Here is a 20,834-nt window from a genome sequence, read left to right as displayed (position 1 = left end):
AGCAAACTTTTTAGGATTTTTTTTTTTTAAAGATTTTATTTATTTATTTATTTGACAGGGATCACAAGTAGGCAAAGAGGCAGGCTGAGAGAGAGGAAGGGAAGCAGGCTCCCTGCTGAGTGGAGAGCCCGATGTGGGGCTCGATCCCAGGACCCTGGGATCATGACCTGAGCCTAAGGCAGAGGCCTAACCCACTGAGCCACCCAGGTGCCCCACTTTTTAGGATTTTAAAATAGTCATTTTTGTTTGGGTATCTGTTGTTCAGGCAACATTACATAGTGAGCATGAGTTTTAAACTGAGTAAAAGTTCTGCTTTTCTTTGCTGAAACATGGCACAGTAGGCTGTTATGGAGGAAATTTTTGCTGTGTTTTGGCTTATTTTTTGTTGTTGCTTTCCAGCTATTTCTGCTTTTAGAAATTTACTTTTGAAAAAATTATGAAACCAATATTTAATATGTAATGTCAGAGCAGGCTGCTTCCTTAGGCTGCGTTTGCTTTTGCTAACCATTCCCTTTGGCATTTTCCCCCTTCTCTTTGGCATTTTATCTTTTTTCTTTTTGTTACTTTGAAGATTGTTACTTTTTGTTACTTTGCATTTTATACTTCATTCCTCTTTTGAGTATATGATTATAAAGTTGAAATTTGCTTAAAAATTTTCAGTCACAGAGGACAGAATTTTTTTGTTAAGGTCTGTCTAAAAATGAAGGACTGAGAAGGTCATAGTTTTATATGTTTTTTCTCTTACACTATGTTATTCTAGCAGTACAGTTCTAAATCGATACATTGTTTTGAATGTTGATCTTAACCACATTTTTTATGCTATTTCAAAATATGTATGGTAGTAAGAACTATGTACCACTAGGGGGCTCTCATCTCTTAAACATTTTAGTTCAGTTAATGTTTTAAATAGTAGGTGGATTCCAGACATTTATTAGTGAATATTGCCCCATTTATTCCTACCCCCAAATTTAAACTTTAAATGTTCTGTCACTTTTGGCTTCTGAGATGTTGGAACGCTGTCTATGACTAAGAACTCCAAAAAGTTATGTTAGCTCTATCTCTAGTTTACCCTTTTCACAGCTATTCTTATTGCTTAGAGTAAACTAGACTGTCGTGATAATTTGCTATGAATTTGATATATTTTGTTTAATATTTAGGAGCACCCAGAAAAGAGGAGAATCATTTGGAATCAGCAGAATAGGTAGCAAAATTAAAGGAGTATTTAAAAGTACTACAATGGAAGGAGCTATGTTGCCTAATTATGGGTTAGCTGAAGGTGAAGATGACTTTGTAAGTAAAAATTCTTCAATTTAATATATGTATGAATTCAGACCTAAAATGGCATAAAAATTGCTTATTTTCCATTTTCTCTCCCCTTTATTTTACTTATTTTAGACTTCTTTTCTATCCCTTATTTTTTTCACTAGTTATTATAGTTTCATTGTGCTAATCTAATTTGTAAAGATCCTGAGCACTAAGTTAACTGCTTGTTAAGGCAAGGATAATTTTTGCTTAGCTGCGATAGTTCTGATAGTCAGACAATTTACCATCTTATAGTTAGGCTTTTACTTTGTATCCTGATCTTTTTTTTTTTTGAAGATTTTATTTATTTATTTATTTGACACAGAGAGAGAGAGAGAGAGAGAGAGAGAGAGAGATCACAAGTAGGCAGAGAGAGAGGGAAGCAGGCTCCCCGCTGAGCAGGGAGCCCGATGTGGGACTCGATCCCAGGACCCTGAGATCCCAGGACCTGAGCCAAAGGCAGAAGCTTAACCCACTGAGCAGCCCAGGTGCCCCTTGTATCCTGATCTTAACTCTTTCTAACCATTTGGTCCAGGCAGACAGAATTGTTGATAAATCCCCTTACTCCTTGATACTCAAACCGTGATTGATATATCAACACCATTAGTCTTACATGGGAGCTTATTAAAAGTGCAGAATCTCTGGTTCCATCCTCGACCTACTGAATCAGTTTGCATTTTAACAAGATTTTTGGTAGATTTAGGAATCTGCACCTTACACTGACCATGCAGTTTTATCTCTGTGATCATTGCACATGCTCTCCTTTGAATACCCTTCCATTATTTACCTAGAAAATTCATCCTTAACTTTCAGAATCCAGCTGCTTCCCTTAAGTCCTTACTTGGGTCCTCAGGTAGAATTGAACATTCCCCCTTGTTACATCACATGTGAAAGCATGCACCCAAAAATTGTATTTGAAATTATATGTTTATGATTGTTTTCCCTACCAGTTAGTTCCGTAAAGACAGATATTGTTTCATCTGTGCTTTTTGTTTGTTGAACAAATCTTTATTAAACAGAGTTCCTGGATGCTTGTTTTGCTCCTTAATGACTGAGCAGTGGGGATAAAATGATGATTAAGATAGATACTTTTCCCTTAAGGGATTTACTAACCTGGATATTAAAAGGGATGGATAGTAGTGATTGGATTGGCAATGACCAAGAAGAAAGAATGGGGGAGAGAAGAGTATATAAACCTGTTTTTTCTCTCACTCCTTTTAACCTCTGTCCCATTGCATGATGAATTGTTAAGGAAATTCATTGATTTTTCATAATTTAAGTGGAAGAATATATTAATTCTTTTTTTTCCCCTTCTTAGGTAATCCAAATATAACATTGTTTTTTCTGTTTATGACCTTGTCTTTTTTTAAAAGTATGGGTAGAAGAAAGACAGTAGACCAGAGGAGGTAGTCTTTTTTCAAAATAATGTTTACTTACGTATTTTTAAAATTTTAAGCATATTATAGACTTAGTTTTTTATTTTATTTTTATTTTTAAAAAAATATTTTATTTGTTTATTTGAAACAGAGACAGTGAGAGAGGGAATAAAAGCAGGGAGAGGGGGAAGCAGACTTCTGTCTGAGCAGGGAGCCCTATGTGGAGCTCGATCCCATGACCCTGGGATCATGACCCGAGCCGAAGGCAGATGCTTAATGACTGAGCCACCCAGGCGCCCCGTCTCAGTTTTTTAATAATATGGAAAAGTGGAAACAAATTTAAAAATACCACCCATAATCCTGCCACTTAGTAAGCACTTCTGTTAACATTTTGGTGATTTAAAAAACAACAACAACAACAACAGAAACCCTTTCCTTTCTCATCCACATAGATTAGGCTACATTATGTATGTAGGTTGCTATCCCACTCTCTTCCCACTTCATATTACAATGAAAGCATTTACCCATGTTATTGTGAACTTTCCAAAACATAATTTTGTTTGGGAAGATATACTTCTTATTTTTTGTTTTGTGTGATTACTTGAAACCTAAGCTGTTTTTGTTTTTGTGTGTGTGTGTGTGTGTGTGTTTGCTTCAGGAATAGGAGGATAGTCTTTAAAAAACTGAGAGAGTTCTGTTTTATAGTGGCCCAAAGAAGAAGAAGATTCTTGATTTAGAAGCAAAGATAGTGGTAAGGAAAAGAAAAGAAGAGAGCAAACTAATCTCTAATACTCTAAAAAGAGAAGGTGTGGGTGAATAGACTATTGACCCAGACTAAGGTGGTATCAGTTAGGATTTAGAGGGTACTGTGCTAGGTTTTTTTTTTTTTTTTTTAAGTTTATTTTTTTAAGTAATCTCTAACCCCAATGTGGGGCTTGAACTCATGACCCCAAGATCAAGAGTTGCATGTTCATCCAACTGAGCAAACCAGGTAGCCCAGTACTGTGCTAGTTCAAAGCTGTGGGTCCTTGAGAAATCTTTGCCTTGTTGAGGAAGTTTAGGGGAAAGGGAAATGGCTAGACTCCTACTAAAGTGGTGTGTAATTCACATTTGGAACCTAGAAGACATTTCTTTTAGAAACCTTGATGTGATCACTTGGTGGCAGTGTCTCCTTGCAATGTGACCTTGGATGAGTTGCTTAATTTTATTGTGACTTGGTTTCCTCACATGTGAAATGGGGATGAAAGTATCTAGCTTAGGTAAGGGTGTTGTGAAGATTAAACCAGTAATATGCACAAAACACTTAGCACAGTGCCTAGCATATGGTAAGCATAATAAGCACTGTACAGTATTATAATAGCATCAGTTCTTTTAAATGTATGAATGTAAATTATGGATTAGATTGACGTGTATGCTGGCCTGGGAACCAAAGTCCACTACATAAAATTGAATATATTTGAAACTGTTTATCTGTCCATGTTAAGAACTGATTTGCAAATAAATTTCTGGAATATAATATGCCCATTGGTATTTTGGCAGTTATCTCCATATAGTAAAAGATAATAATGAGAAACATTAGATTTCCTAAGGAAACGGGGGACATCTTTTTGCTTCTTATCCTCTGCCACCCTTATTCTCCATCCTTTTGGTAGAGGGAAGATCTATATGAAAACAAAAAAGTACTTTATTTTCCTTTACATTAAATCTTGGTTTATAATATTAACTTACTTTCAAATAACATTAAAGGAAGCCCTGAAAATTCTTTAGAAAAATACTGTTCTAGAGATTATTCATTAAACTTTTTTGATATAAATACCATTTAAATGGTAACAGTAACAGTAGTACATTTTAAACAATTTATCCTTTGTTTCATGGATATTTTTATGTTGCTAAGAATTTTATTTTCTCATTTTGTTTCTTAGATTGAGTTTGGGGGACTTTTTATTTAAGAATGTCTATTTTTGGGGCACCTGGGTGGCTCAGAGTGTTAATAAGCCTCTGCCTTCGGCTCAGGTCATAGTCTCAGGGTCCTGGGATCGAGCCCCGCATCGGGCTCTCTGCTTGGCAGGGAGCCTGCTTCCCCCTCTCTCTCTGTCTGCCTCTCTGCCTACTTGTGATCTCTCTCTCTGTGTCAAATAAATAAGTAAAATCTTAAAAAAAAAAAAAAAAGAATGTCTGTTTTTCTTTTTTAAAGTAAACTCTACACCCAACATGGGGCTTGAGCCTATAAAGTTGAGATTAGGAGTCATGTGCTTTACTGACTGAGCCAGCCAGGTGTCCTATTTTTGGCATTTAGTCAGCTTGTTAAACAAATTATCTGTCATTTTATGATCAGTTACTCTTCTGATATCTCAGAAGCTGAATCCATTAACAAAAATACAGTTGTAATAGCCATAGAAAATGCCACTCTGTACCTCAGGTTCCAAGTAGTGGAGTGGGCATTTCCATCACACATTCTCTCTGTTTTTCTTTCAGGTATATAAAGAGATAACCTTGTTCCAGAAAAGGCAAAAACCAATTCATATAATCTGTTTTTATAGTTTCTTTTTTTCTTTTTAGGACTTTAAGACTTTTTCTTTTTAGTAGAGTATTAAGAGGTCCTTCTAAGATCACCAATAGTCTTATTAGAGATTATAGAAAGCCATTTTAGGACAAGAACAGAAAAGGTAATTGCTAAGGAATTGTTTGGGGGAGGGAAGGAATTCACTTAGACAAGAGGTGACTGCCAGGTGTGGGAAAAAGGTAAAACTGAGAGTGAAGATAGGTTGCTAAAATTCTGGAAAGAAATCTTCCTACTACTCATTTGCCCTGAGTAGACTATTCAGAATTTTCTTCAGTGTGCACAGTTTTTGACTCATTGTCTTAAAGAAGTATGTTCAAGGGGCGCCTGGGTGGCTCAGTTGTTAAGCGTCTGCCTTAAGCCCAGGTCATGATCCCAGAGTCCTGGGATCAGTGGGAGGCCTGCTTCTCCCTCTCCCACTCCCTGCTTGTGTTCCCTCTCTCTGCCAAATAAATAAATAAAACATACAAAAGTATGTTCAAGATGGATGTCTTTATCTGTAACATTTTGTCTTCTTTAACATGAGTTTGAGATGTATAGGTGATCAGGTCTCTTAATATGTTAATTCAGAGGTTCTCTTCTAATTTAATGAATACAGTTTTTCCTTCTTTCTGTATGTATATTTCTAGAACATGTATAAAATTTCTTTTTAAAAAGAATTATTCAAGTAATATTTTAAAATACTTTTTTAAAGCATATATATTATTAAAATTTTAGAAACCAAGAGATGAAAAAAGAATTCTATGGAGGTGGGTCCCTTTCAGGTCATTTTTCATTTTTTATATTACTTAGCTGCAGTGAACATATTTATACTTGTGCCTTTTCCACAGTTTAAAAAAAATTTACTTAGAATAAATACTTTTATTAGATTACATTTCCAGAAATGGAATTATAGCTCTTCCTTAGCTTACAATGGTGATTCATTCTGATAAATCTGTTGTAAGTTGAAAATGCATTTATTTATTTATTTTTTAATTTTAAAAGGTTTTATTTATTTGAGAGAAAAAGAGCATGTGCACAAGTGGTGGGTGGAGGTAGAGGGAAAAGCAGACTCTCTGCTGAGCAGAGAGCCTGATGCGATGCTAAAAATGGCATTTAATACAACTAGCCTACTGGACATCATAGCTTAGCCTAGCCTACCTTAAGCAAGCTCAGAACACTTATATTAGCCTACAGTTGGGCAGAATCATCTAACACAACGCCTATTTTATAATAAGGTGTTGACTATCTCATGTAACTTATTGAATACTATACTGAAAGTGAAAAAGAACGGCTGTTTGGGTACAGGATGGCTGTAGGTATAATTGGTTGTATACCTTTGTGATTGAGTGGCTGAGAGCTGTGGCTTGCTGCCACTGCCCAGTATCACAAGAGATTATTACACAGCACACTGTTAGCCTGGGAAAAAATAAAAATTCAAACTTCGAAGTATAGTTTCTACTGAATGCATATTGCTTTGGCATTATAGTAAAGTTGAAAAATCATAAGTTGAACTGTCATAAGTTGGTGACCATTTGTACTTAGTTAAAACTGTTCTGTGACTCTCAATACATGTCAGAGTGAAAAATATCAGTCCATTAATTTTTACTTCTTATTACCATAGTTAAATATTTTTCTGTATTTGTATATTTTCAATATCTTTAGTCTCTGAAGTACCTATTTTCTCTTTTCTATGGAATTTTCATATGTAGGTGATGTAATAAAACCTAGAGTTGATGCTAGTAATTTGTTGTTTTAAATTTTTTATCTTTATATTTTTAGTAGAAGATTTGGTATCACCTAATTTCAAAAGTTTTGTATTTGAAAATTATGGAATTTATATGGACATATTCTTTATAATTGTATCTTATATGCTGTAGGTCTAAAGGACCTGGGAATACTACATTTTTCTTGTTGTTTTTTTTCCAGATTGAAGAAGGTATTGTTGTAATGGAAGATGATTCTCCAGTGGAAGCTGTGAGCACACCTAATACTCCCCGAAACCTTGCTGCATGGAAAATTAGCATTCCATATGTAGACTTTTTTGAAGATCCGTCCTCTGAAAGGAAAGAGAAAAAAGAGAGAATACCTGTGTTTTGTATTGATGTTGAAAGAAATGATAGAAGAGCAGGTAGGAAGCTTTATGAATACCTTTTTTTAAATTAACGTATAATGTTATTTGCCCCAGGGGTCTAGGTCTGTGAATCATCAGGCTTACACGTTTCATAGCACTCACCATAGCACATACCCTCCCCAGTGTCCATCACCTAGCCACCTTATCCCACCCTATACCCTCCAGCAACCCTTAGTTTGTTTCCTGAGACTAAGAGTCTCTTATGGTTTGTCTTCCTCCCAATCCCATCTTGTTTCATTTTTCCCTCCCTACCCCCAACAACCCTGCACTCTGCCCCTCAAATTCCTCATATCAGAGAGATCATATGATAATTGTCTTTATCTGATGGACTTATTTCACTTAGCATAATACCCTGTAGTTCCACCCACATCATTGCAAATGGCAAGATTTTGGTTTTTTGATGGCTGCATAGTATTCCATTATATATATTCCATTATACACACACACACACACACACACACACCCCACACACACCCCACATTTTCTTTATCCATTCATCTGTCGATGGACATCTAGGTTTTTTCCCATAGTTTGGCTATTGTGGACATTGCTGCTGTAGATGTTGGGGTTGCAGGTACCCCTTCAGATCACTACATTTGTATCTTTGGGGCAAATCCCTAGTAGTACAATTGCTAGGTCATAGGGTAGCTCTATTTTCAACTTTTTGAGGAACTTCCATACTGTTTTCCAGAGTGGCTACACCAGATTGCCTTCCCACCAGCAGTGTAAGAGGGTTCCCCTTTCTCTGTACCCTCGCCAACACCTGTCATTTCCCGACTGGTTAATTTTAGCCATTCTGACTGGTGTGAGGTGGTATCTCACTGTGGTTTTGATTTGTATTTCCCTGATGCTGAGGGATGTTGAGCACTTTTTCATGTGTCTCTTGGCCATTTGGATGTCTTCATTGGAGAAATGTCTGTTCTTCTGCCCATTTCTTAATTGGGTTATTTGTTTTTTGGGTGTTGAGTTTGATAAGTTCTTTATAGATTTTGGATACTAGTCCTTTATCTGATATGTCATTTACAAATATCTTCTCCCATTCTGTCAGTTGTCTTTTGGTTCTGTTGATTATTTCCTTTACTGTACAAAAGCTTTTGATCTTGATGAAATCCCAATAGTTCATTTTTGCCCTTGTTTCCCTTCCCCTTGGCGATGTCTCTTAAAAGATGTCAATTACTCTGTATTTATCAGGAATGATAAAGATTTTTCCATTTCTAACTTTTAAGTGTGACTGCACTTCCAAAAGCTAAGTGTCTGAACAGAAAGTTCAGTGAAAGCTTAGGATTTTCTAGGTTATCTCTAGTACCATTTAGCTAATTAATTTGTTCAGACAACACATACTGAGTAGATGCGTTTGAGACATGTTGACAATGCAACAAGGCATTTTGTGTAATATTCTTTTAATGGTTTTGCTGCCATCATCATTAGCCATTACACTTAATTGACGAGGAGTAACGTGTAATAGCAGTGTATCAGGTATTATACCAATTTTGTTAAGATAGCATTTCTCCTCTGTTGTTGTGGGCTAATTAGAATTTATAAAAATATGATAAAACACAGTGTGATCATTTTTCCTCATATTTTGCTATCTTTTTTCTTTTAGTAGTTTAGGTGTGAACTAAGAGAGAAGGGGGTAAATAGCATCCATAACAAGGTAACTGTCACCACCCTGGGTTTTGTCCAAGAAGTGGGGGCATTCAGTGTAAGCAAAAGCAAATCAAAGTTGTCCACATGTTGGGAATGTTAGACAGAAAAATGAAGTTGAGCTTAGGAAGAGGGAACTGTCTTGTAAAAGAAGGAAAAAAGTAGCAGTGTTAGGGAATGGTTTTGAGAGACGAGTGATTAAGTACTACCATGAAGGTCAGTGCTAATAATTTCCCTTGTTTTTTTTTTTTTTTTTTTTTTTTTTAAATAGGTTTTTAAAATTTTTCTTAGAAGCTAATCCTATTTCAGGAAATAAAACATAGGATTAGGAAAGGAAGAATGCTCGAAGTAGCTGTCTGTGATTTTTCCTGTTATAACTAGGTACCAGACAGGGTCTTGCTCTGTCCAGCCAAGAGTCAGTGCTGCTTGATTTTGCTTTTGTTGCCATTCAGTCTTACCTTTTGCTTTACTAGCTGTGTTCTAATAAGCGTAGAGACAAACCATTGTTGATACTATAGTCTGATTTCAGTTTCAAACGTAGTTTTTTGTACGTATCTTTGCTGTTTCTACTGATTGGCATGTTAAGTGTCAGAAAGAATTGAAAAGAAATACTGTAGTTTCTGGGTTCAGCTACTTCTGTGCCTAGTATTTGAAGTCTGGCTTTTCCCACACTGTTCTCGTTTCTCAGGAAATTATTTTAAACTTGACTCTTCAGATATAAATTCCTATCATTATAAGTAAATTTATGTGAGCATGTCACACAACCTTTTCAAAGGTTTATATATGATATACTTTTAAATATACTTTGTTTTTGTCTTTTGGGCAGACATTATTAATTTTTGTGCTTTATTTTTAGAAGTTTTCCTTAAAAATTTAACCATATAAAGTTTAAACCAAAAAAATCTTAAAACTAAGGATTATTTTTCTCAACAGTGCTGCAGACTTTGACTGTCAATGTAATGTGCTTTTAGGAAGTTATGGCCCATGAGGGAAAAAAAGTGCATCATTTATATACTGTGTTGACTTTATAGTGTAGCAAAATAACAATTTTAGGATTTTAAAAAACAAAACTAATTAATATGATGTAGATCTTTTAAGACCAGTGTTGAAGAAGAAGAATTCAGTTTCCTTTTAGATTGTGACTATATCATGTTTTTTCCTTTTTAAAGCTTTTATTTATTTATTTGAGGGAGAGAGAGACTGAGCAGACTGAGCATGAGCAGGGGAAGAGGCAGGGGAGAGAGAAAGGGAGAGGCAGGCTCCCTCCTGAGCAAGGAGCCTCGTGCAGGGCTCTATCCCAGGGCCTGGGATCATGACCTGAGTTGAAGGCAGATGCCGCCCAGGTGCCCATCATGTTTTTTTCTAAATACAGGCTTTGTTTTTGGGTTATTGTGATTTTGGTTAAAATTGTGATTTTTATACATTGCATTTCCAAATCTGTGCTAGAATGACAATAGATGCTAACAATAGCAGTTAACATTTTTGAGGTGCTTACTTTCTGCCATGCAGTCTACAGAAGTGATTTAGCTGGATTATTTTATGTAATGGGTACAATTATTTTTATTCTAAGCAACTGAAGGCACAACGAGGTTAAGTTATTTGTTCAAGTTCACTTAGTAAACGGGGGAACTGGGGTTGGAATAGGTGGTCTGACCCAACTCATTCTGTAAACCATTACTTTGTACTATTCAGTTTGGTAGCCACTAGCCACATGTATAAGTGAAAATTAAATCATATTAAAATTTTTGTTCCTTACACTAGCCACATTTCAAATGATCAGTAACTACATGTGGTTATAGTTACTGTATTAATGCAGATAATATAAACCATTTTCAGAATTGCAGAAGGTTCTGTTGGATAGTGCTGTTCTGTACTCTTTTAGATCTGGACAATTGGTAAAGATTTGAGAGACCCAAAATTGATTATAAGGTTTTTTGAAATACATTATTTATTCTGTGACATTTTAAAAATTAATAATAATTGCATTATTTTTTGAAATTTGTCAGCTCTATGATTCTGTTATAGAAAACTTTGTTACTGAGATAACTTCATAAATAGGTAAAAATTATCAATTTCTTAAGAAATTTAAAATTAAAATATGGGATAAAATATATTGATGTGATGTTAAGAAATAATAAATTAAGACTGGCATAATTTTTAATAGTAGTTTATAAAATTATTTATTACTTACTGCGTATTCATTCCATTTACAGTTGGGCATGAGCCTGAACATTGGTCTGTCTATAGAAGATACCTAGAATTCTATGTACTTGAATCAAAACTAACAGAATTTCATGGTATGTTGTTTTTGTATAAAGTGCTACATTTTAGCATTAGCTTTCTTGAAGAAGCTATTAACCTAGATTACGTTTTTTTAATTTTAAGTAATTATATCAAGAAAATGTAACAGTGACACTTGCGTACACTGCTATTCATAATAGGAATGTACTGTTTTTAACTTATTTCTGGCTTATTTTTTAAAAGTTTTTATAATGCACATTTATTGCTTTTTATTTTTTATTTTTTATTTAAAAAATTTTTTTTTTAAGATTTCATTTATTTACTTGACAGAGATCACAAGTAGGCAGAGAGGCAGGCAGAGAGAGAGAGGAGGAAGCAGGTCCCCTGCAGAGCAGAGAGCCAGACGTGGGGCTCGATCCCAGGACTCTGGGATCATGACCTGAGCTGAAGGCAGAGGCTTTAACCCACTGAGCCACCCAGGCGCCCCCATTTATTGCTTTTTAAATAATATTAAAATTTAAAAGATAGCTATTCTTTAAATGTATTTTAGAAAAGTTTCTCTTTCCAGTTGAATTTTTGTTTATCTCAATGTGACAGAGAATTTAAACCAGGAATTTCAGAGTTGCTCTGTTCTTTCACCATTTTTCTTGATAAACATGTTTGCTTTGCATCAGTGCAAATGTTTTGATTTAGCTCTTAGATTTGGAAATAAAACTTGTAGAGTAATATTTCCTTTTAAGTTAGATCAGTCAGAAAAGGGGAACACGTTTCTTTTTAGTTTTTCCCCTCACCTTTTAGTCTCTCTTATCCATTATTTTAGTTAATGTCAGGGATGTAGTTACGAAGTATTTACAGTCATTTTGTATGTAGATTTGTGTATATTTCTGTATTCATTTATTTATGAGACAGAGTACAAGTGAGCACATTAGGTGGGGTGGGGAAGGGGCAGAGGGAGAGTGGGGGAGAGAAAGAGAATTTTAAGCAGGCTCCATGCCCAGTGTGGAGCCCGATGTGGGGCTTGATCTCACAATACTGAGATAAGGACCTGAGCCAAAGTCAAGAGTCAGACATTAAGCTGACTGAGCCACCCAGGCATCCATGAATCTTTATTTTAGAGAAGCTTTATCGAGTGTCCCTGATGCAAATTTAGGTTGGTTCTGAATTGAAAAGGACTGGACAGGACCTTTTTTACCCTTCTTTACTAAAAGCAAAACCCATGATGAGGAGATTACTATAGGATGATAAAAAATAAAAGGTTGCATTCCAAACTCTTTGCTTAGATTTTGAATTCGTACTTGTCTTTAAATGGTTTTCTCTTTAGGGCGCCTGAGTGGCTCAGTTGGTTAAGTGTCTGCCTTTGGCTCAGGTCATGATCCCAGGGTCCTGGGATGAGGTCCTGCATCTGGCTCCTTGCTCAGTGGGAAGCCTGCTCCTCCCTCTGCCTGCTGTTTATGCACTCTCTTCCTGCTTGTGTGCTCTCTCTCACACACATAAATAAAATCTTTTAAAAAAAAATGGTTTTCTCTTTGTCTCTGCCAATCTTAAGCAGTACCATCCTTATCTCCTATCTCTGAGAACTTTTCCCTTGGATTGAGAGAAGACCTATAATCAGACTTTAAAGCCCTAGATCAACCGAAGTTGGATTCCCAATAATATTTTCCTTTTTGGTACTTAAATTTCTGAAGTCAGCCCTGTTTGAGAAAGCATGTCCATGGTTTGTTTGGTTTTTTTGTTGTTGTTGTTTAAAAAAATTTTTTTTTTAATTTGACAGAGAGAGAGAGAGAAACAGAGGGAGTGGGGGGAGGGGCAGAGGGAGAGAGAGAATCTGAAGCAGGCTCCGTGCCCAGTGTGGAGACTGATGTTGAGCTCAGTCTCATCACCCTGAGATCATGACCTGAGCCAAAACCAAGAGCTGGATGCTAAACCAACTGAGCCACAAGGCGCCCCATGTCCATGATTTTTAAACTTTGTTTTTAATCCTATGTTTAATCTTGTGTAGTATTAGCAACATGCTACCTTTTTTTTTTCCCATGAGAGAATAGGTATTTTTCTTTGTAAGATTTTGTCTCATTGAATCCCACAGTCTTCAAAATAATCTCATGGTCTTTTTTTGAGGCTTTTTTACTAGTAGTATAGAATGCTTAAATAAATCCGTGTCAACAGAGTTGGTGATCAGTTTGGTTATTAGTAGACTCAGGTTCTTGGGTTTAGACTTCTGACTTGAAGCTTATGGATTTTGTCAAGATTAATTAATTATGTAATTTACGTTAAAAAAAGATTTTATTTCCCTGGCAGAGCGTGAGCAGGGGGAGCAGCAGAAGGAGAGGGAGAAGCAGACTCCCCACTTAGCAGGGAGCCCAATGCGGGGCATGATCCCAGGACCCTGAAATCATGACCTGAGCCAAAGGCAGGTGCTTAACTGAATGAGCCACTCAGTTGCCCCTTGTCCAGGTTATTTAAAAGATAATGCCTCATCTCTATAAGAGGGAGCATTATGAATCTGAATTTGCTGTAGTAAATTATAAATTAGGTTTTTTTTTTTTTTTAAAGATTTTACTTATTTATTTGACAGAGAGAGATCACAAGTAGACGGAGAGGCAGGCAGAGAGAGAGAGAGAGGGAAGCAGGCTTCTTGCTTGAGCAGAGAGCCCGATGTGGGACTCGATCCCAGGACCCTGAGATCATGACCTGAGCCGAAGGCAGCGGCTTAACCCACTGAGCCACCCAGGTGCCCCATAAATTAGGTTTTTAAAATAGTAGTAGAACGTAATAATAACTTTCATATATATTGATTTCAGGCACATTTCCTGATGCCCAGCTTCCTTCCAAAAGGATCATCGGCCCCAAAAATTATGAATTCTTAAAGTCAAAGAGAGAAGAGTTTCAGGAATATTTACAGGTACAATACCAACTCAGTTTAAAAAGTTACTAATCATACAGCTATCTAATTTGTCTTTTTTTCTCTTGTGTATATATATTTTGTTTTACAGATACCTGTCAGTGTGGGTTTCTAAAATTCTTTTAAGATAGTTTTTTCACGTGAAAATGAATTATTGTGAAAAGTACTTTTTAGGGGTTCCTGGATGGCTTAGTCGGTTAAGCATCCAACTCTTGATTTCAGCTCTGGTCATGATCTAAGGGTTATGAGATCGAGTCCTATGTCAGGCTCCACAGAAGCTTGTTTAAGATTCTCTCTCTTTCCCTCTACACCCCACACTTCTGCTCGTACACTTACTCTCTCTCAAAAAAAGAGTATACTTTTTGAAAAAATTGGTGACCAATGAAATACCAGATATTTCTTAGAAGAAGAAAAATTATATGTTGGGTTTAGTTTAAAACTTTCGGCACGAGAAGGTAAAGAAAAAAACTTGTGTAAGATGAAATGCATTCTAAGTATACTGTGCAGTTTTTTTTGTTGTTCTTATCTTTTAAAAAAAAATTAGTATTTTTTTAAGTAATCTCTACCCAAAGTGTGGGGTTTGAACTTAAAACCCCAAGATGAAGAGTCACATACTCTACTGACTAAGCCAGCTAGGTGTCCCTTTTGTAGGTGTCCCTTTTGTCTTGTTTTCTGTTTGATTTTGTGTTTAGCACTTCTGAACTTGTGAATCTTCCCTCCCATTTTATTCCTCAGTTTTTTTTTCTTTTGCAATTTGTAGATGTTTTTCTGGTTTCTTGGGATCTCCTGATTCTCTACCAGTCACCACTTGGAATTGAATTTTTTTTTCGGTGTGTGCACAGTGTTATGTAAACAATGTAATTGGTATGTTATTTCCATTGTTAGTACAGTCCGCCAAAATCAAGAGTGGGACGCTTAACTAAAATTGATTTAGACTTCTTTAAAATTAATGACCATCTTTCTTTATTTAATGAAGTGCCTAAGACCAAAAAGTGGTTACTTTTTTGTTGTTAAAAAAAATCTTTTTTTATTTGGACACAGAATTTTGTAGATTTTATTAAGTGTTAATTTAGCCAAACTTGGATGCCTTCTTGCCCAAAATAAGTACTTTTTAAATTAAAAACTATCATCAGTGTAAAGGGATATTTATATTTTATATTTTGTATTTGAATGGTTGAGTGCTTCAACCCAGAAAATATTTGTTACATAATTTTTTGGTATAACTACTGCAAGGATATTTGAACATTGTATATAGAAGTGTTAACCTTTGCCTTTGTTTGTACCATTAACCCATTATTTGAATGAGCTAAATCTTTCTAAGGACTAGAGTACCACCTTCTAGAAGAGTATTTTCTGGTGATATAGAGCTTATGGTTGCAGTTACTGGTATTTCATTTATACAAATTTCTGCCCATAAAGTTTTCTAACTGTTTCAAGTTACAAAACAATATTAGGTAAGACTGAGTTAATTTTGGCTTTAAAAAGTCAGTTTATCTTGTAAGAAAGTAGTGTTGCAAGAAGAACAGACAACAGATTTTCCAAATTATTTCACATGTTATGCATTTAGTTTCCTGCAAAACCCTTTGTGTCAACTTCTTTTAATTATCAAGAAAGTTATATGATATTGTAGTATTTGTTTTATAGTTGAGAAACAGAAACAATGTTAGCTAGTGTTTCATCTTCCTTCCTGTGTATCAGGTACTATGTTAAATGCGTTATATTACAACCCTGTAAAGTAAGTAGCATTTTCATCTTACATGTAAGGAAACTCTTAAGTAATTTAGGAACTTAGTTTCTAGGGACACTTCATTGGTAAGTGGAAGAGCTGGAATTCAAACCTTTTCATGTCTGACTGTAGAGACTGAGGTCTTAGCTGCTGTGCAATACTATTCTTTCTACAAATGTAGCTTTTTAATTCTGAATATAAAATAGCTTTTGAGGATTAAAAATTTTTTTTGTTGTTCTTATCATTGTAATATTAGCTTTGATGATCCTTTTGAGATTTCCTACCCTCCCCCCTTTTTTTCTTTTTTTCATTCAAGAAACTTCTGCAACATCCAGAACTGAGTAATAGTCAACTTCTGGCAGATTTTCTCTCTCCCAATGGTGGGGAAACACAGTTTCTTGATAAGATACTACCAGATGTAAATCTTGGTAAGTCAGTTTAAAGAATCGTGTATATGAGGATAAACTGAAAATAATCAGCATTTTAGATTAATGTAGAGGAATAGTTTTATATAGTGAAGCCATGTGTCAAATTCTAGCACACTTCTTATATACTGTTAGTAGGAATATAAATTGGGAACTACGTGGAAAAATAGTTTGGTATGAAACTAAATGACTTAGCGGTCCGACTCTGAAATACGTACTGTAGAGACTCTTTTATTCATATTGAAGAATGTTCATAGCATCATTGTTTTATAGCCAAACCTAGAAAAATATTCATTACCAGTAGATCAGCAGATAAATTGTGATAAATTCATAAAATGAATACCTATAGCATGTAGCTATTTGCAACAAGATTGATAATCTTAAAAGCATGGTGTTGAATGGAAGAAGCAAGACACAGAAGAATATATACAGCATGATTTCGTTTATATAAAGTTCAGTATAGACCACAGTAATAAGGAAAGCAGGAAAAGTTTGAATAAAATTGTTAAAGATAATAATGGAAGTAAAATAGTATTTCTAAGTATATTTTATATAATATAGTCTTAAGTACATATAGAACTAAACAAATGAATTAAATATTACAAATGGGCCTTTGGCTTTCATTTGTATCTCTTCAAATTAATACATTTAGTTGAGCCAGAATACATGGTGTTTGTGCATGGAGGTTTTCTTATCAGGGGAAAATGTGAGGACATTTTATATTTGGTTATGTATGGTATTTAGGAGACAGAATTGGGTAGACATGGTTGGTTGCTGACTAGTTTAGACTGAAGTAGAAGAAATGATTAAAGATGACCCAGGTTTCTATTTAAACAATTGAAGGGATGCTGTTACTTGCTGAGATAAGGAATAAATTGAGAGCAGTTCTGAACTTGTTGAGTTTACAGAATCCAGTTAAAGAAGATTTGTAAGGCGGGGAGGCCAGGAGATAGGCAAGGAGTAGAGATTTGAGTGTTATTTGAAATCAGATTGAGCAATAAAATTGGCTCAAGGAAGAGCATGTAGAAGAGACAGAAAAGAACAGGGTGAAGAAGCTCTGTAGTTTAAGGAACTTGGAAAATTCTTTTTTTTTTTTTTAATTTATTTATTTGAGAGGGAAAGAGTGAGCAGAGGGAGGGGGAGAGAAAGGATCTTCAAGTAGACTCCCTGCTGAATGGGGAGCTTGACAGAAGGGTCGATCCCAGGACCCTGTGGTATGACCTGAGCGAAAATCAAGAGTCAGATGCTTAACCGACTGAGTACCCTGGTGCCCCAGGTTGTTGGGGAATTCTAAGGAAGCAGCCATAGTTTATGGGGGTAGCAAAGGAAAAATAGTATGATGGGAGAGGGTTGGGTGGTTTTCATGTTGTAAAACAATCTCCCATTTTAATTTGTTATTATGTCTCCTGCTATTGCTGTAAGTCTACTTTTTTCTCAGTTGAACTGCAAGAAATTTTAAGTTACATTTATCAATTTTGACTAATTTTTACAGGCATCTCTAATGTTTGAGAAAATCTCAAGATGTTTGATATTTTAAAATAAGGGAACCTAGAGATAAGATCAAGAAGAAATTTTGGCGGGGCGCCTGGGTGGTTAAGTGGATTAAAGCCTCTGCCTTGGCTCAGGTCATGATCCCAGGGTCCTGGGATAGAGCCCTGCATCGGGCTCTCTGCTCGGCAGGGAGCCTGCTTGCCCCTCCACCCCCCCACCTGTCTCTCTGCCTACTTGTGATCTCTGTCTGTCAAATAAAATCTTAAAAAAAAATTTTTGGCAAACAGGATTAGAATATGTATTCTTTTTTTTTTTTTAAGATTTTATTTATTTATTTGACAGTCAGCTCACAAGTAGGCAGAGAAGCAGGCAGAGAGAGAGGGGGAAGCAGGCTCCCCGCTGAGCAGAGAGCCTGATGTGGGGCTCGATCCCAGGACCCTGGGATCATGACCTGAGCCGAAGGCAGAGGCTTTAACCCCCTGAGCCACCCAGGCGCCCCTAGAATATGTATTCTTAATCTAAAACTCAGAATATAAGCTTACTTACATAGTCAATGTGGGTTTTTTTTTTTCCTTAATTTTAGAGAGAGAGAGAGAGAGAGAGAGAGTTCGAGTGGAGGGGAGGGGCAGAGGGAGGGGAGAGAGAGCATCTCTTAGGTGGGCTGCATGCTGAATGTAGAGCCTGACATGGGGCTTGTTGTCATGACCCTGAGATCATGACCTGAGCCAAAATTAAGAGTTGGGACACTTGACCAACTGAGCAACGCATGTGCCCCCTAAATAGCCAATGTAAATGTTGTAGCAGTTCTTAAAACCTTTTTGACTAACTTTGCATGCTTTTAGGTATCTTTATATATTCATTATTGTTTAAAATCTTTTGAAAACATTTCTTATAGAAAATTTCAAATACACACAAAAGTAGAGAATTTTATATAATAAATTTCTCATTCTGTTTTAGCTGTTCCAACACTTGGCTTGTTTAGTCCCCTCTGCCCCCCACCCCAATCCCACTGTATTATTTTAAGTAAATCCTAAATGTTATATCTATAAATAGTTAAGAATACCATATTTATTATAAATTTCTATTGAATGTGAAATGGTAAATTATTAATTTTTTACTTTTTACTTGGCTGTTTAGTATTTAAAGTTACCTAGTGAAGGGGCATCTGGGTGGCTCATTTTGTTAATAATCTACCTTTGGCTCAGGTATGATCCCAGGGCCCTGGGATTGAGCACCACATTGGGGGTGGGGGTGCTCAGCAAGGAGTCTTCTTCACCCTCTCCCTCTCCCTGCTGCTCCCCCTGATTGTACTTTATGTCTCTCTGTCAAGAAAATGAATAAAAGCTTTAAAAAAAAATTACCTAGTGAAGTATACATGTAAGTAATTCTGAGATACATTATACCTTCATAAAATTAATATTTTATTTTTAATTGCAGGGAAAATTATAAAGTCTGTTCCTGGAAAACTAATAAAAGAGGTGAATAACTGATTTATGTATATTCTGTAACATGATAGTTATAAGCACATCTAATATCAGTGAACTTTAATGGGTTATATGATTATTAAAAGTCATAATCTTGAGTTTTTATTTTCATATCATGATTTCTGTATCACAACAGAAAGGTCAGCATTTGGAACCTTTCATCATGAATTTCATTAATTCTTGTGAATCTCCAAAGCCTAAACCGAGTAAACCGGAACTGACTATTCTCAGCCCTACTTCAGAAAACAACAAGAAGGTAGTGTGTCTTGCCTTAGAGTCGTGAAGTTTGAAGTTGTCCTACTTGAGACTTTTCCATTATAGGGAATGTTGGTGTTAATGAAATGAATGGGACTTATGTCTTTTATGTGAAAATCAGTTGTGCAGTTAAAGAGGGTATTTTAAGCTGCCTCTTTAACAGGTAAGTGTTTCTTTCGCTAATGGTATTTGTAAACTTCTGCCATTTCTGTATTTGGGGGATATTTTTAAGGTGGTTTTCTTAGGTTGTAAATCAACAACAGCCAATACTCAAATTAATTGATATAATGTATTTATATTGATTTGATGTTTATTTTATCTCATTTCAATGGCTTATGTAGTATTTAATCCATTCATTAAGCAGGTGTATTATCGTGATTATTATTATATATATTATGGATAATATATATTATCCATATATATAATAATATATGGATATAATATAATATAATATAATATATATTATGGATAATATATATAATATAATAATATATTATCCATAATATATATAATATTATATTATATTATATATGAGTGCAAGGCACTAGAAAATGAAGATACATTTCCAGTTTGCAGGAAGCTCACTTTAGGGATTCCTGGGTGGCTCAGTCGGTTAAGTGTCTGCCTTTGGCTCAGGTCATGATCCCAGGGTCAAGTTGTCCATTGGGCTCCTTGCTCAGTGGGGAGTCTCCTTCTCTCTCTGCCTGCTAGTCCCCCCTGCCTGTGCTCTGTCTGGCACTCTCCCTCTCTCTCTGTCTCTCTGACAAATAAATAAAATGAAATTAAAAACAAAGGATGTTCACTTTAGTTCCAGAATAGTGCTTAGCATGGAGAGCTGTTGAGCTCAAAGGCTAGCCCTCCCGCTTCCTGCAAAGCCTCACCTTTTTGTTATTACTATAAAAGATATTTTTCGTGTTTTTTCCACTTTATAACTTCCTTTTTGGTAAACAAATAGTTAATTTTTGTGTATTGATTTTTTTAAATTCAATAGCCTTGCTAGACTTGTATTAACTTTAGTAATACATCTATTAATTCTTTTAGATTTGCACACTTATATGCAAATGATGGTTTTGTTTCTCATGGCTATGAACCACTATACAAAGGGCATGATTTCAGTGTTTCACCATTAAACCATATAGCATAACATAGCTTTTTTCATAGATATTCTTTATAAATAAGGGTAAGGAAGTTTACATTCCTGTTTGTGGATGGCCTTGGCCTGTAATTTTTCTTTCTCATTCTATCTTTGTCACATTCTGGTATCAGTTACATTAACCTTTTTCTGTTTGCTGGTAAAGTTATAATTGGAATTAGTAGT

At 35.5% G+C, this 20,834-nt stretch overlaps 1 protein-coding gene across 5 annotated transcripts in view; it reads left to right on the top strand.

The window, feature by feature from the left end:
• Window positions 1–20,834, top strand: part of SNX14 (sorting nexin 14) — an 84,969-nt gene that overhangs the window by 57,388 nt on the left and 6,747 nt on the right. For all 5 annotated transcript variants that reach the window (XM_047732116.1, XM_047732117.1, XM_047732119.1 and 2 more), the window contains 7 exons: window positions 1,158–1,290; window positions 7,147–7,348; window positions 11,209–11,292; window positions 14,035–14,135; window positions 16,178–16,289; window positions 19,215–19,255; window positions 19,398–19,517. In XM_047732116.1, the coding sequence (XP_047588072.1) occupies window positions 1,158–1,290; window positions 7,147–7,348; window positions 11,209–11,292; window positions 14,035–14,135; window positions 16,178–16,289; window positions 19,215–19,255; window positions 19,398–19,517 (793 nt within the window). The remainder of the gene's footprint in view (window positions 1–1,157; window positions 1,291–7,146; window positions 7,349–11,208; window positions 11,293–14,034; window positions 14,136–16,177; window positions 16,290–19,214; window positions 19,256–19,397; window positions 19,518–20,834) is intronic.

The sequence above is a fragment of the Lutra lutra genome, chromosome 6 (assembly GCF_902655055.1).
Source record: "Lutra lutra chromosome 6, mLutLut1.2, whole genome shotgun sequence".
Classification (NCBI taxonomy): Eukaryota; Metazoa; Chordata; class Mammalia; order Carnivora; family Mustelidae; genus Lutra; species Lutra lutra.
The sequence above is the reverse complement of the archived record's forward strand: the minus strand, read 5'-3'. Positions and strand labels throughout refer to the sequence as shown.